The sequence below is a fragment of the Embiotoca jacksoni genome, unplaced genomic scaffold (assembly GCF_022577435.1).
Source record: "Embiotoca jacksoni isolate LCO1_2020_lvr unplaced genomic scaffold, fEmbJac1.0.p SCAF_13, whole genome shotgun sequence".
NCBI lineage: Eukaryota > Metazoa > Chordata > Actinopteri > Embiotocidae > Embiotoca > Embiotoca jacksoni.
The window spans coordinates 16787270-16800859 of record NW_027185263.1 but is presented as its reverse complement, the minus strand read 5'-3'; the positions used below and the strand labels follow the sequence as shown (position 1 = coordinate 16800859).

Below are 13590 nucleotides of genomic sequence, written 5' to 3'. Positions count from 1 at the left end.
TGTGATATTTATAGATTCCATTCACGCTATAAAGCCTCCAATTTATAAATGCCCCCTGACTTTACACAGCGCTCTGCAACTTTTTTTTTCCCGACTCTGAGTGTGTCCTCAGATACTCAGCGCTATTTATAAAAGGCTCAGAGCCGAACGAGTAGCTCACTGGAGCGCGCCCGTCTATTTCCAGCCTTAAAGAGCGCTTTATTATTTCTAGGTTGTTAGCTTTTTTGGCTGCAGGGTTGCCATTAATAGCTTTGGGTTCGGTGCCCCCGCCATTCCCCCCCCCTCCCCCCGCCCCTCCCCATCCCCATGCATTCACCCAGTCCGCATTTACACTTAGTGTTGTGTGAGAGCAGAACTGTCTCATCTGCCATACCATTGAGCCTTGACAGTACAGATTCAGTGTGGGTCAAGGCAGGCTGAGTACTGCAGCCCGGAGGATCAGAGAGGCAGGGAGCGATGAAGTGTTATTTAAATACAGGGTGGGACAGTTAACGTGTGACGAGTGGAATCAGGAAAAATTATGAAAAAAATAAAGAATGAAATACGACATTTTGTCTTTGGTTTTAAAAAAGAGGCCTCAAATATTGTGTGCTTCCTTAATTCCTAAAATGATTCTTCTCTCCTCAGGTTGAGCCAGCTCACACGACCGCCCTCCTCAGTCAAGGTATGACCAGGTAAATTGCTTTTCTTCTCCTCGAGGCACTTTTACACTTTAGTGCTTTTCACATCAGCACTTCTACAAGCAGTTTAAGTGGCTGATAGCAAAGAGACAGTTCTGGGACATTAACATTTATAGAGCTCTCTTCTCATTACCTCAATAGCATAATGTAGAGACACTTTCATTAGAAGGCACAGGGTGTGGAAAGTAGGACTTAAGAGACACTTTGACCTGAGGCCACCCAGAGCGCTATGACAGTGGAGGTGATAAACATGATGACACACACGATTGCTCTGTGATCCATTTCCTGTCCACATTGTGCTCTGGGAGTGCCAAGGCATTCCTGGAGTTGATTTTTTTGACCAACTATCTGGCATCTTATCAACACCTAAGCTGAATTTCCTCCTTCCTGCTTTTATCAGACTCACACACGCAAAACCCCTCTAATTATTAACTCAGCGAAAAAATACGCAATAACTGCCAGCACAGCGGCCAACTCTGCGCAGTGGGACAATGGGGAGGCACTGTAAAGAATAACAAGATTAAACTTTGACTCCCTGATTAGAAGGACAAGGAATCTGTTGTGACTTATTTGTAAAGGTTATCATTTTGAGTGGAAAGGTCAAGGTTTTACTGCTTGCTTTGTCACCCTGTCTGGGTTTAATAGTCCTCCCAACATTTGTCAAAATACTGAATGTTCACAAACTGAAGAAATAGGTTTTTTATGCTAAGACTACTGGGTTTGTTTCACCTCCTTACAGTTAACAAAAAGAGTAGTAAGGAGAAATTACAAAGAAATCACATCATTTAAATTTGGTGGTATTTTCCTGAAAAACAGGAATAAAAAAGGTCAGCAAAGTTTCCATTCGTGAATCCTCTGTCAAATGTTTTGATCTGAATCTTACGTGATGAAATTACACCAGCTTATGAAAACCAGGAAATCAAGGCGTTGAGGATTTCTGGCAGGATGGACGGAGTTCAGTTCAGGAAGCAGAGTGATCATTTGCCAAAATTGCATCTCCCTGTAGTATTTGAAGAGCAACAGTCGATTAGGTGGAAAAATTGTAGAAAGGTGCAAATTCATGCAGACGGAAGACATGATGCCTTCAGGATCTTGCAGATCATTTAGTCAAGAATTCCTCATATTTTTATATAAACAGTATATTTACCCTCCAGAAAACGTTCTATTCAATTTGCTTTGGACTCTATTTTATTTGTTGATCTGTCCACGTTTTTAACCATAATGTGGTTATAATGATCTTTGTAAAAATCGGTGCATCTCCCATACATGGCACATCTTGGGGAAAAAAATGTAGAAGGAACAGAGACAAAAAACAACTCTATAGTTCATAATTCAGGAGATATGTTGATGGGATTTCTGTCTCAGAATAATCACATAAGCACTCAGATGTTGTGAAAGGGGTAATGATAATATTGCTGTTTCTTTTATTGTTATTAGTTAATACCGGTAAAAAGAAATATTAAAAAGTAACACCTGTACACTTACTCCCAGATATCCAAATTTCTTTGCCATCTTTCGATCCTACTTGGATCCTTGTTACATTTAAATAAATGGAAAACACACAACAGGCAGACCAGCTCTGTGATAGCAGGTGTAGTTCATCATTCAAACCGTCCAGGTCGAGACGTGCACTGTCAAAACATACTTTTAATTTGCCAACAATAAAAGTGTTCTGAACACTTAGTGATTGCAGCTGCATCATTAGATGACACAGCTTAACTTTAGCACACAAAAAAAGAAGTAAGAGCAACAACACGTTCACCGTGATGAATTACCCATTTAAGCAACTTTCAGAGCTGTGCAAACTAATTTGCATGGTGCACTGATGAATCCAAGGCAATTGCCCTCCCTGAAGGCAGGAAATCAATCAGAAAAAAAAGATGTAGCACACTTTGGAAAATAGTCCGCAGCAATGTAAAGGACGTGCAATTTGCCTTTTAATGGGCTGCAAAATGCAAAACCACCAGTGCTGTCCTTAACTGTAAGTGCTGCAATGTCATTACCGCTGGCAGGGTGATATTAGCATGCACAACTAATGACAGGTGACATGAAAGGCTCCCACATGGCTGCCGCACAGATCAAGTTTCAGCGGCAGTTTGAGCTCTCAGCCTCGGGGTTTCGTCGGTGCTCTGTCACACACAGCAGCTAAAGCATTTTGTCCCCGCTGTCACACCGAGCTAATTATAGAGAGCAGGGAATACAGCTACATGAGGTCAGAGTTGAATATGCACCGTGAACTGTTCATTTCTATTCTGCAGGAGGACCTCAGAGGGGCTCCGTGGTGATTGATTTTCAACAAATTTGTTTTTGTGGATAATTCAATTGGTGACAGGAAATATGTCGTCCCCTGGGTCTGACTCACAGATCAATACAGTTCACAGATCCCCCGCTGCACACTCATTGAACATTCATGGTACAACATATTTCTATGGGAAACAAACAAGCAGCAGAGGGAGGTGAAAGAGGAAAAAATATAGCGCCATCGTCAAACACTGTGAAAGTTTAATGACAATATTTAAATGAGAAAAAACGTGTTTGGATCTGAAAAGTAGTGGAAGTGAACGAGAGCAATTTAGCGGAGGTCAGAAAAGACACTCCTGCAGAATAAATGAGAATGAAGAGAGGCAGTAATCGCTTAAGCTGTTATACATCGCAAGCTATTAATCTCCAGCAAAGCAATCCCAGACAGAGCACACATACTCTGAGATCCAATTAACTTCCTCTGCAGGAGGAACTGGACTCCACTGACCAGGTTCGTCACTGCACGATAATTTGAGGACATCCCCAAGCTGGGGGCCGTCAAAAGATCAGCGTGAGACCTGACAGCGGAGCTCCACTCTCATTTGTTCAGTAACCACAATCCTGCTTTACTCCGGGAGGAAATTCACATCACGAGGGCAAAGACTTTAGTCGCTGCTGTCCAAACTTTAACTGTTAAAAGTGTTTATACAGCTGCAGGAACATACTTTCCTTCTTCACACTCTTATCATTCAACAAAAGCTCCCAAGTCCTCCGTCAGCAGTGCTGACTGGGTTCATGGTGCCGTGTAGGGCAGGAACCACAGACCACACACACACATATGCAGTATATACACACACAGAGAAGTGCACAGCCAGGCTCTGGTATGACCTCTATAGAGCTCTACAGATCTTCTCATTTCACATGAAATGTCTCATCCTCGCGGCCAAAAAATGCTACAAGTTGGTTTGATTCAACTTTGTTCGATTGCCAGGCCGTTTGTCAGACCGCCCCTTTGCTCGGGAAGCCAACAGTCTCCAGCACAGTAATAGTGAAACTGCGAGGAGGCAGGCCAACCTCGCACGTATCAAAGCATTCACCGCTCCAATTATCTCTATCACACTGGCATTTTTTAGCAATTTAATTTCAAGCCTGACTCGTAAACAATGCACAGGTTTTACAGCAACAACTGACACTGATAATTGAGGAAAATGGTTCATGCCAGAGAGGATTGGATCTGCATCTACAACACATTGTTTTCAGAAATCCACTAATCCTCCTATTTAAACTAATTACCCCTATTGGTGTGATGTGTTTTTTCTGCAACACAGCAGTGTGTCCACCCGTGTAGTACGAGTGTGTATGCATGTGTCTGTGGGTCAAAGAGAGAGAGTGTGTGTGTGTGTGTGTGTGTGTGTGTGTGTGTGTGTGTGTGTGTGTGTGTGTGTGTGTGAGAGAGACACTCGCTTCAGAGCATCACTCTACTGAGCTCCCCACACTAATCCTATTGTAGCGGTAGTAGTAGCTTGTGTACCGGAGCATTCAGGGCAACGTAATGACAGACCACAACAAACAGCGGGGCATCGCCATCTCTCTCTCTCATCCAATCTGAAGAGATCACAGGCTCGTCACCGCAAACGGTTGATGGTCTAATCTCCAACTGGGGTATAGTTTCCCCTCTGGCGCCATATTTTCACCACATATGTGCTTTGTTTGTGTGTATTTCAGCAGCTGAGAGACATTTTAGAAAGTCAGAATGAATTGTTAAATATCAGTCTGTCCCATTTATTTAGCTCATGTTAAGACTTTGGTCCTTAAATTAATAAATAATCCATTTGATATGGTAAAATGCAGTGAACAGAGGTAAACATTTTAGATGAAAATGTAAAAGTCTGTTTCATAGACTGTATATAAAAGTGGATGTAGTTTCTGGGCCTGAAAAATGAGGTTGATGCGGAAGGGCCTTAAACTGCAATACCACCGAGTTCCACTAGAGGTTGGCTCCATAAAGCCTCAGGCTCAATAGACTCCCATTAAACTAGTCTCATAAAATTCTAAGTCAATAAAATTTCTCCAGGATTTATCTCAGTTTTGCTAGCTAACATCGCCACTTCTTTTTAGTTTTCTGTCAGTCCATCTGAAAATAATCCCATCATTCAATAGAAATTAAGCTTCAAAAAGCTGTATTTTTGGGGGCGTGTCTGTTTGATTGATAGGCCTATGGTGCGGTCAGGTTATGGCTATCGGTAGGCGGGACATAGTATCGTCAGGTTTCCAGTCAGACCCACCGCTCGCTCCCCACCAGCTCGTCCTAATATGATCACTATTCCGGTTTTAGCAAGATGGTGACGGACAAAATCCGAACTTGAGGTGTCAAAACAGCCATTCACAAACGAACGGGTGACATCACTGCTGGTTGCTGCTTGGTCTGATTAAAAGAAAACTTCCTTTCCTGGGTTGGATATTTTATAGCTATATTCATAAAAATGTGTCACACTGTTTGATTAGTTCCAAACATTACAGATAATGAAGACTTAAATCAAAGTAAACTTTTTCACTTTCCAAATTTCTTTGTATGTGCTGGCTTTAGTCTTATAAAAGCTTTATTTTATAAACCTTTCCTTCATTAATATTTTTATATATATGCTTGATGACATATTGACATAAATACAGGAGCACAATGTAACATCAATAATATAAAGCTCCATCTGGAGGCACACTAGCTGTGTTGCTGTAGCTTATAGCCTGCTGTTGTACAGATTGGGGGGATCTGCATTAAACAAATGTAATGTATTGGTATGTTATGTGTAAGAAGATATTTAGGTCACAGGGTGCTCCTGGTGTGTGTAGGCGTTATCAGGGAGGTCCTACCAGATGGCTCAGGAGCTTTCGACCTCAACATTAATTACATGAAAATGTCCTGTGGTGAGGCCAGACTCTAATGGCATTATTTCTCCCCTTTTCTCTCTCTCTCTCTCTCTCTCTCTCTCTCTCTCTCTCTCTCTCTCTCGCTCAGGTGACAAGCCAATGAGGAGCCATCTGAAGGTGCAACCAAACTCAATAAGGATGACAAAATGGAAAGGCCAGGGCAGCTTCTTTAAAACCACGCTCATGTCCTTCTTCTCTGTCGTCATGATCACTCACCTCTTCTTGGCCCCTGCTGCTCTTCCTTTTTTTACACTCTCGCCAAGGCTGCTCTGAACTGGAACGAGGGAGCGTCTTGCCCCTCCTTGAACCGCCTCTAAATCACAGGCCGGTGAGAAGGTGCTCTGCTGTTTTCTGAAGCTAGCCTCCAGACAGCGAGTGTCCTCCTCACCTCCGTCTGCGAGGATCCACTGAACCTTCCAGGGAGGAGTTTGGGTGGCAAAAAAAACCCTGTGACCCCTCCTGATTCCTGATGCCATACTACTGAATGCTGACCATGAACCTGCCCTGTCTGTCTGCCTGTCTGTCCAACAGTCTGTCTCTTCCATGTCTGTCTGTCTCTTACATCGGCTGTCAATCTGCACCAAGTGCCATGGCATCATTACATTCCTTCAGACTTTGCACTGACCACCACCAACCCTCATTACTTCATCACTGGCTATGTTTACATGCACCCTACAGTTCAGCTTCTGAGTATGAAAATTTGTTTGATTAAGCCGTGTATATGCATCTTCTGATAGAAAATAGAAGCAGCGTCATTTGTGAACTGCAGCCATAAAGCTTCATTGATATCTCTGTTGCTCCCCTGCAAATTTCCCACAATTCATTTTGCTCTAAACAGACAGAAGGTATACAAATTCAAGTAATGCAACAGCAAAAATATGGGCTGCAGGAAGTGTTGTTTATCTGTTCAAAGAAACCTCCACTAATGGGATTAATATCATATTACGCTGCACATCTTAATCGCAGTATTAACAAGTTAAACTATGGAGATAAAATTCAGTGTTTATGATGAGTGCAGTATTCTTGCAAGTTTTGCTGTGCATGTAAACATAGCAGTCAACCAAGAGGCAAAAAAAACAAAGCGTTGATGTTTAAAGGTCAGTGAATCAGCCTTAAGAACTGGAGCTTTCACATTTACAGATGTTTCCTTCGATCCTCGTGTGTTTATATTTTTAGCTTTTAGCGCTTAAATCAGTGTAGACAGTGCCAGACAACATGACGGAGATAAGAGATTTCTGCACATTATTTTTCACAGGGATTCTTATGATTTGTATTTTCTTCATTTTTTTTTTTTTTGTGTATGTTGAATTTGAAACTGGAGGTTGCTGCCTATGATTGTTTCGGAAGGATGATGATACAATCCGGGCGATTTTAAAAGCGGACACTGGATTATATATTTTATAATTTATTATATATGTGCTTTTCCCAAAACTAAATGATATGCTACTCTTTTGACTTTAAAGGAGTAACACCTGTGTTTTTATGTACATAAGAAGCAATACACTTTAGAGTAAAACCAACCAGTTTTTTTATCCACACTGCCTTATCAGTGAGTTAGGTTTCCCTTTAAAGGGGTAGCTCTCTGATGGTTGGTTTTGAATTTCTGGACACAACACCCACACAGAGACAGAGTCACTTTTAATGATGGATTCCAGTCCAGTCCTCGCTGGCTACAATAACAGGCATTGTGAAAAAGACCTTTCCCCCTCGCAATTGTAGATATCCCATTCCACGATGAGAAGAAAGGACCATTGAAAAGAGCAGGAGACACAGTCATCGGTTTATTAGTGAGGGGAATCAAAATCCCAGACAGGAACAGGAAATCCTTCAGCCTCAGGTTAGACTGATGGCAAGCTCTTATCATTGATACAAGAGATCAGTGAGGAATCCAGCTCTGAAAGCAGCATGTCTCCAGATGTCACTGCAGCCGCTGACAAACAGTCTCCTTCAATACCTGCAGCAGAAGGTGACAGCCCAGTCGAAAGAGTGTAGTACACCCATTAGGCCACTAGAGGACACTGTCAGGGTCACGTTTTACCTCGCCGAGACGTGAAAAGTACACGCATGTATGACCATGAAGAAAGAGCTTATGCGAGCGAGTGAGAAAGCGTCGTAGCCAACATGGTTTTCTTTTAAGTAACTTTTAAGTTACTTTCATAACATAACTTGTATAACTTAAGTAACTGTGGTGGCGTAACCCTAACATCACTTAGTCAAATTATTCATTCTAATCCAAACCATGATCTTTTTCAAACCCTAACAACTAGTTTTGGTGCCTGGACCTAAGGAACCGTACTTTTCACGTAGAGGCGAGGCCAAACGTCACACTGACACGGTATCCCCCAGTGGACTGACGGGTGTATTACACGCTTCGGTGGGCTGCGGCTGACATAGACATTTACATTCATAGTGTAATTATGCAATTCAATACAATCTCCCACAAACAGTAGAAGTCAGTGAGAAAAGCTATAGCTAGTTGTTTGTACATACAAAGATTTAGTCAAACGCTTAATTACAAACTACCTTGAAGGATCCTTCCTGTTGAGTAAATACAAGTTTACTGAAACCTTAAAGCCACTAATGGATTCAAAGGTTTTTCAAACTTGTGCATAAAGGGAAAAAAAAAAAAAAAAAAAAAAAAAAAAGCACTTTGCTGGCCTCCAAGAAAACACAGAGGGAGGAGGAGGATGGACTGACCTGAGCGGAGGAATAAAAGGAGACGCAGAGTTGGTTCTTGTAGCATCGATGTGTGAGCATGACTCACTGGCTGTGTGTGGGGTGCTGTGTGGGCTGTGTCCTTGTTGCCAGATCATTAGCTTTAGCTTCCCTCCAACTGCGTGGAGCTCTCTGAATGTGATTCTGTCCAACCTGACGTGTTTACACACCTTCATCTTCTTAATGAACTAAGCTTCTTACCTTCCTTTTATCGATTTTCTTTTCTTTTTTAATGTTACCAAATGAGTTTTTTGAATAACTACAGTAGAGATATATATATAGCTATATCACGCGGCAACTTTAATATATTGTAAATGATGGCTTGGATGCAATGTATTTATTTGTTTGTTACCATAATGAAGAATAATCTATAAAGGGAAGTTTAAGGTTTGAGTATACTACACTTTGTTGTTTGTCGGTGGGTTTTAAAATGTCTAGTTGCTCATCTTTTTGTATCACAATGAAACAACACAATACCTTTTTACATCACTAAGATTCATCCTCTTTACTGTGATCATGAATTGGACATCTAACACATATCCACACAAAAACAAATGCAATGTGATGGTTTTAAGACAAACTATTGGTCTCATTGTCAGGATGCAATAGTTTTGCATTCAGTTTTTTAGGTCTTGTATGTGTTTTTCTTTCTTTTTTTATTTTTTTTTATTTTTTAGAACAACTGATCCAACCATTTTGCACACGTAATGTTCAGGGATTTATTTGAACCACAGCCTAGTATCAACTTCACAGAGCCTCTGTCACTGAGGTCTGTCACTTCATGCTCACAGTAAGTGCTGACGTTGGCTCTGTTCAGATGGGTCATGAATTGAGTTTCACTTTGCCAAAATTGAGTTGATTTAGCACCAATCCTTTAGTCTGTTGTATCGAGTAATTCTATGTTAATAATCACTGAAGTGATGTATTGAGAATGTGCTATTTCTTGTCATACAAGAATCTTGTATAAAGAAACCTATTTCTGATGTTGAGCAGAAAACAGAGGTTATTTTTATTTTTAGAGCAAGTCAGTACAAGAGAAGTGTCAGAGAAATCAAAGGATATTATTCTAGAACTGAACTGTGACGCTCCTATCGGGGGTTGATTGAAAATGTAAATGTCTGTAAATCAAATAAACCTATTTAATCACTTCATACCACCATGTTGTCTCTGTTTGTCCTCACTGTGTCTCATCCAAATGAATCAACATCCACAGTGTCTCCATTAAGATACTTTCTCCTGATCTGGTTTTATATAAGAAACTTTCTCTTGATCTGGTTTTATATAAGAAACTTTCTCTTGATCTGGTTTTATATAAGACACTTTCTCCTGACCTCATGATTCATGTTGCATTTGCTTCGCTGCAGAGTAAAGACACATCTAACCGCAGTTAAAAAACCTTCATGTTACACCACACAAGTGTCTTCAGTGTTACTTAAATGTGAGACCGTGCCTCCATGTTATTTCCTGAGACAGCTATTATTCATTGATGTTCACATCTCTGTCATATTCTGTAACATTACTGATGCTGATGACTTATAAACAGGCATCACATTTTCTCTGGTGTTTACCCAAGGACCAGCTTGTTTATTCAGCCTGTTTCAACAATATTTTACAGAGAGTCCAGAATAGATGTAGTTTAGTGGTAAATATATTTCCTGCAGCTTTATTGTTGGGCAGTCTTTGCAGGTTTAGAAATCAAGTTGGCCAAGGGACAACACATACAATACATACAAAACATATACCACGTAATACAATATATATCATCTGGTTCTCATCTTGTAACTGTTTTTGATATTTTCTGTGACTATGAATGTATCCGTTCCCTGAATATGAGGAATAAAATGTTTTTTGGAAGAAAAGCTCAGTTGCTGATTGTTTAAATTGGCACAAAGAGGGTAAACAAGGATAATCATGAAGTACTGCCGGATGTATTTGTAAATATTCGTGATGTATTACTTTACTTGAGGAAGCATAAAAATACTAAAAGAAATTAGTACTTAATTAGAAATTAGGAAATGTTCAGTACTTTGACTTTAAATGGAAATTAACTAAATGAAGCGATGCTTGCAAGTCAATCCGAGGAGCTCCACTCTGCATCATGTGACATGCCTGAACATCCATTATCATTATCCCAATTTGACAGTCTGTTAAAGCTGGAAACTTTTCCAATCTCAACCTTTTTGCCTGTCAGTCCCACTGCTGCTCTGCATCAGTACTGTTGAATGTACATTCAACCCCTCCACCACCCCAGCATCCACTTGCAGGCTCCAGAGGGTTTTAGGATATTTGCACATCACTCCCCAATATTTCCATGTAATCACATCTGCGGGAGGTATCGAGGCCAAAGCTTTGATATTAAACTCTAACTGCAGTGGGTACGGAAAGTATTCAGACCCCTTTACATTTTTCACTCTTTGTTTCATTGCAGCCATTTGCTAAAATCAAAAAAGTTCATTTTATTTCTCATTAATGTACACTCAGCACCCCATCTTGACAGAAAAAAACAGAAATGTAGAAATGTGTGCAAATTTATTAAAAAAGAAAAACTGAAATATCACATGGTCATAAGTATTCAGACCCTTTGCTGTGACACTCATATTTAACTCACATGCTGTCCATTTCTTCTGATCCTCCTTGAGATGGTTCTACTCCTTCATTGGAGTCCAGCTGTGTTTAATTAAACTGATTGGACTTGATTAGGAAAGGCACACACCTGTCTATATAAGACCTTACAGCTCACAGTGCATGTCAGAGCAAATGAGAATCATGAGGTCGAAGGAACTGTCCAAGGAGCTCAGAGACAGAATTGTGGCAAGGCACAGATCTGGCCAAGGTTACAAAATAATTTCTGCAGCACTCAAGGTTCCTAAGAGCACAGTGGCCTCCATAATCCTTAAATGGAAGAAGTTTGGGACGACCAGAACTCTTCCTAGACCTGGCCGTCCAGCCAAACTGAGCAATCGTGGGAGAAGAGCCTTGGTGAGAGAGGTAAAGAAGAACCCAAAGATCACTGTGGCTGAGCTCCAGAGATGCAGTAGGGAGATGGGAGAAAGTTCCACAAAGTCAACTATCACTGCAGCCCTCCACCAGTCGGGGCTTTATGGCAGAGTGGCCCGACGGAAGCCTCTCCTCAGTGCAAGACATATGAAAGCCCGCATAGAGTTTGCCAAAAAACACATGAAGGACTCCCAGACTATGAGAAATAAGATTCTCTGGTCTGATGAGACCAAGATTGAACTTGTTGGCGTTGATTCTAAGCGGTATGTGTGGAGAAAACCAGGCACTGCTCATCACCTGCCCAATACAATCCCAACAGTGAAACATGGTGGTGGCAGCATCATGCTATGGGGGTGTTTTTCAGCTGCAGGGACAGGACGACTGGTTGCAATTGAAGGAAAGATGAATGCGGCCAAGTACAGAGATATCCTGGAAGAAAACCTCTTCCAGAGTGCTCTGGACCTCAGACTGGGCCGAAGGTTCACCTTCCAACAAGATAATGACCCTAAGCACACAGCTAAAATAACAAAGGAGTGGCTTCGGAACAACTCTGTGACCATTCTTGATTGGCCCAGCCAGAGCCCTGACCTAAACCCAATTGAGCATCTCTGGAGAGACCTGAAAATGGCTGTCCACCAACGTTCACCATCCAACCTGACGGAACTGGAGAGGATCTGCAAGGAAGAATGGCAGAGGATCCCCAAATCCAGGTGTGAAAAGCTTGTTGCATCATTCCCAAGAAGACTCGTGGCTGTACTAGCTCAAAAGGGTGCTTCTACTCAATACTGAGCAAAGGGTCTGAATACTTATGACCATGTGATATTTCAGTTTTTCTTTTTTAATAAATTTGCACAAATTTCTACATTTCTGTTTTTTTCTGTCAAGATGGGGTGCTGAGTATACATTAATAAGAAATAAAATGAACTTTTTTGATTTTCGCAAATGGCTGCAATGAAACAAAGAGTGAAAAATTTAAAGGGGTCTGAATACTTTCCGTACCCACTGTATGTTCTGATTCTGTAAGAAACATTTCAAACTGAGTTGTCTAACTGAAGTAATGAACTATTTCTGGGCCTGTTCTTCATTTAGCATCAGTAGTTTGCAACAAATGTGATTCAGCAGGAAAACTAGATTAACAGAAGAGCAATTGAATCCATAATTTAAAAAATTTAAAGAGCATCTTTTTTGCAAATTTTGGATTAATCTTCATTCACACAAATTGTGTAACTGGCTGAAAACCATAACGTTGACTGTTGTGAGTTTAGATAAAAGCGTTCAGCAACAGCATTTTGGTAAATGGTATTCTCATAATAACTGTCTTGTTTGCTGGTGAAATGCTTCATAAATTACATTAATTACCATCAATATTATTGGTTTGTCCTGTAAATCCCTCAATAAAAAGTGGAAAAAAAAAAAAAATTTCTTCCTCACTTCTGAGTAACCAGCCAGCATTTAGTGCACCGTATTGTAAAGTGTTAATCTGTTAATGGACTCGTTCAGCTCTTTTTCAGTAAAGATACACAAGGATGAGTGAAGTCAAGGGTATTTAAACTATTTTATTTTTAAATAAACATCACTTTTGAGAACTACATCCCGTTTAGTTCCTCTTCTCATCTTTGTAGTGTCTTACAAAGACTGGATTTTTATCACAGTGAGAGAAGGCTAGAGCTGATCCATGAATGAACTACTGTATTGTTCAGGTGCAGTCAGGCAGGCCTCTGTGAGGCTCAGTTTGTAAAGTAATCTTGTAGTCTCCGCTCCCCAGAGTGGTTTACAGATGCACTGACACATCACAGACACAGGGCTCCATCCATGCTGGGGATGCAGTAAAAAAAACAACATAATATTTACCTTCGCAGGAAGTGAGGAAGTCCTCACCTCAAGGCCGTCTCTGTGCTGAAGGTCATTTGAAAGGGCAGTTCCCTAACATGGCATCTAATAGCACTAATGGACCTGTCTATGACAAGGCTGCACAAACACAAAGAGTAAGCAAGCCTAAACACTGTGTTTGTGACAAAAGAAGACTGGAGAT

At 40.9% G+C, this 13590-nt stretch overlaps 1 protein-coding gene across 2 annotated transcripts in view; it reads left to right on the top strand.

Annotated features, from left to right (window-relative positions):
* The window catches only part of spns2 (SPNS lysolipid transporter 2, sphingosine-1-phosphate), a 62730-nt gene extending 53018 nt beyond the window's left edge, over positions 1-9712 (top strand). Inside the window, exons 12-13 of one of the 2 annotated variants that reach the window (XM_069146982.1) lie at positions 628-664; positions 5935-9712. In XM_069146982.1, coding sequence (XP_069003083.1) covers positions 628-664; positions 5935-5949 — 52 coding nt within the window. In that variant the 3' untranslated portion in view covers positions 5950-9712. Of the gene's footprint in view, positions 1-627; positions 675-5934 lie in introns of both variants that reach the window. The other variant, XM_069146983.1, reaches the window with a different exon arrangement.
* Positions 9713-13590: the final 3878 nt, after the last annotated feature.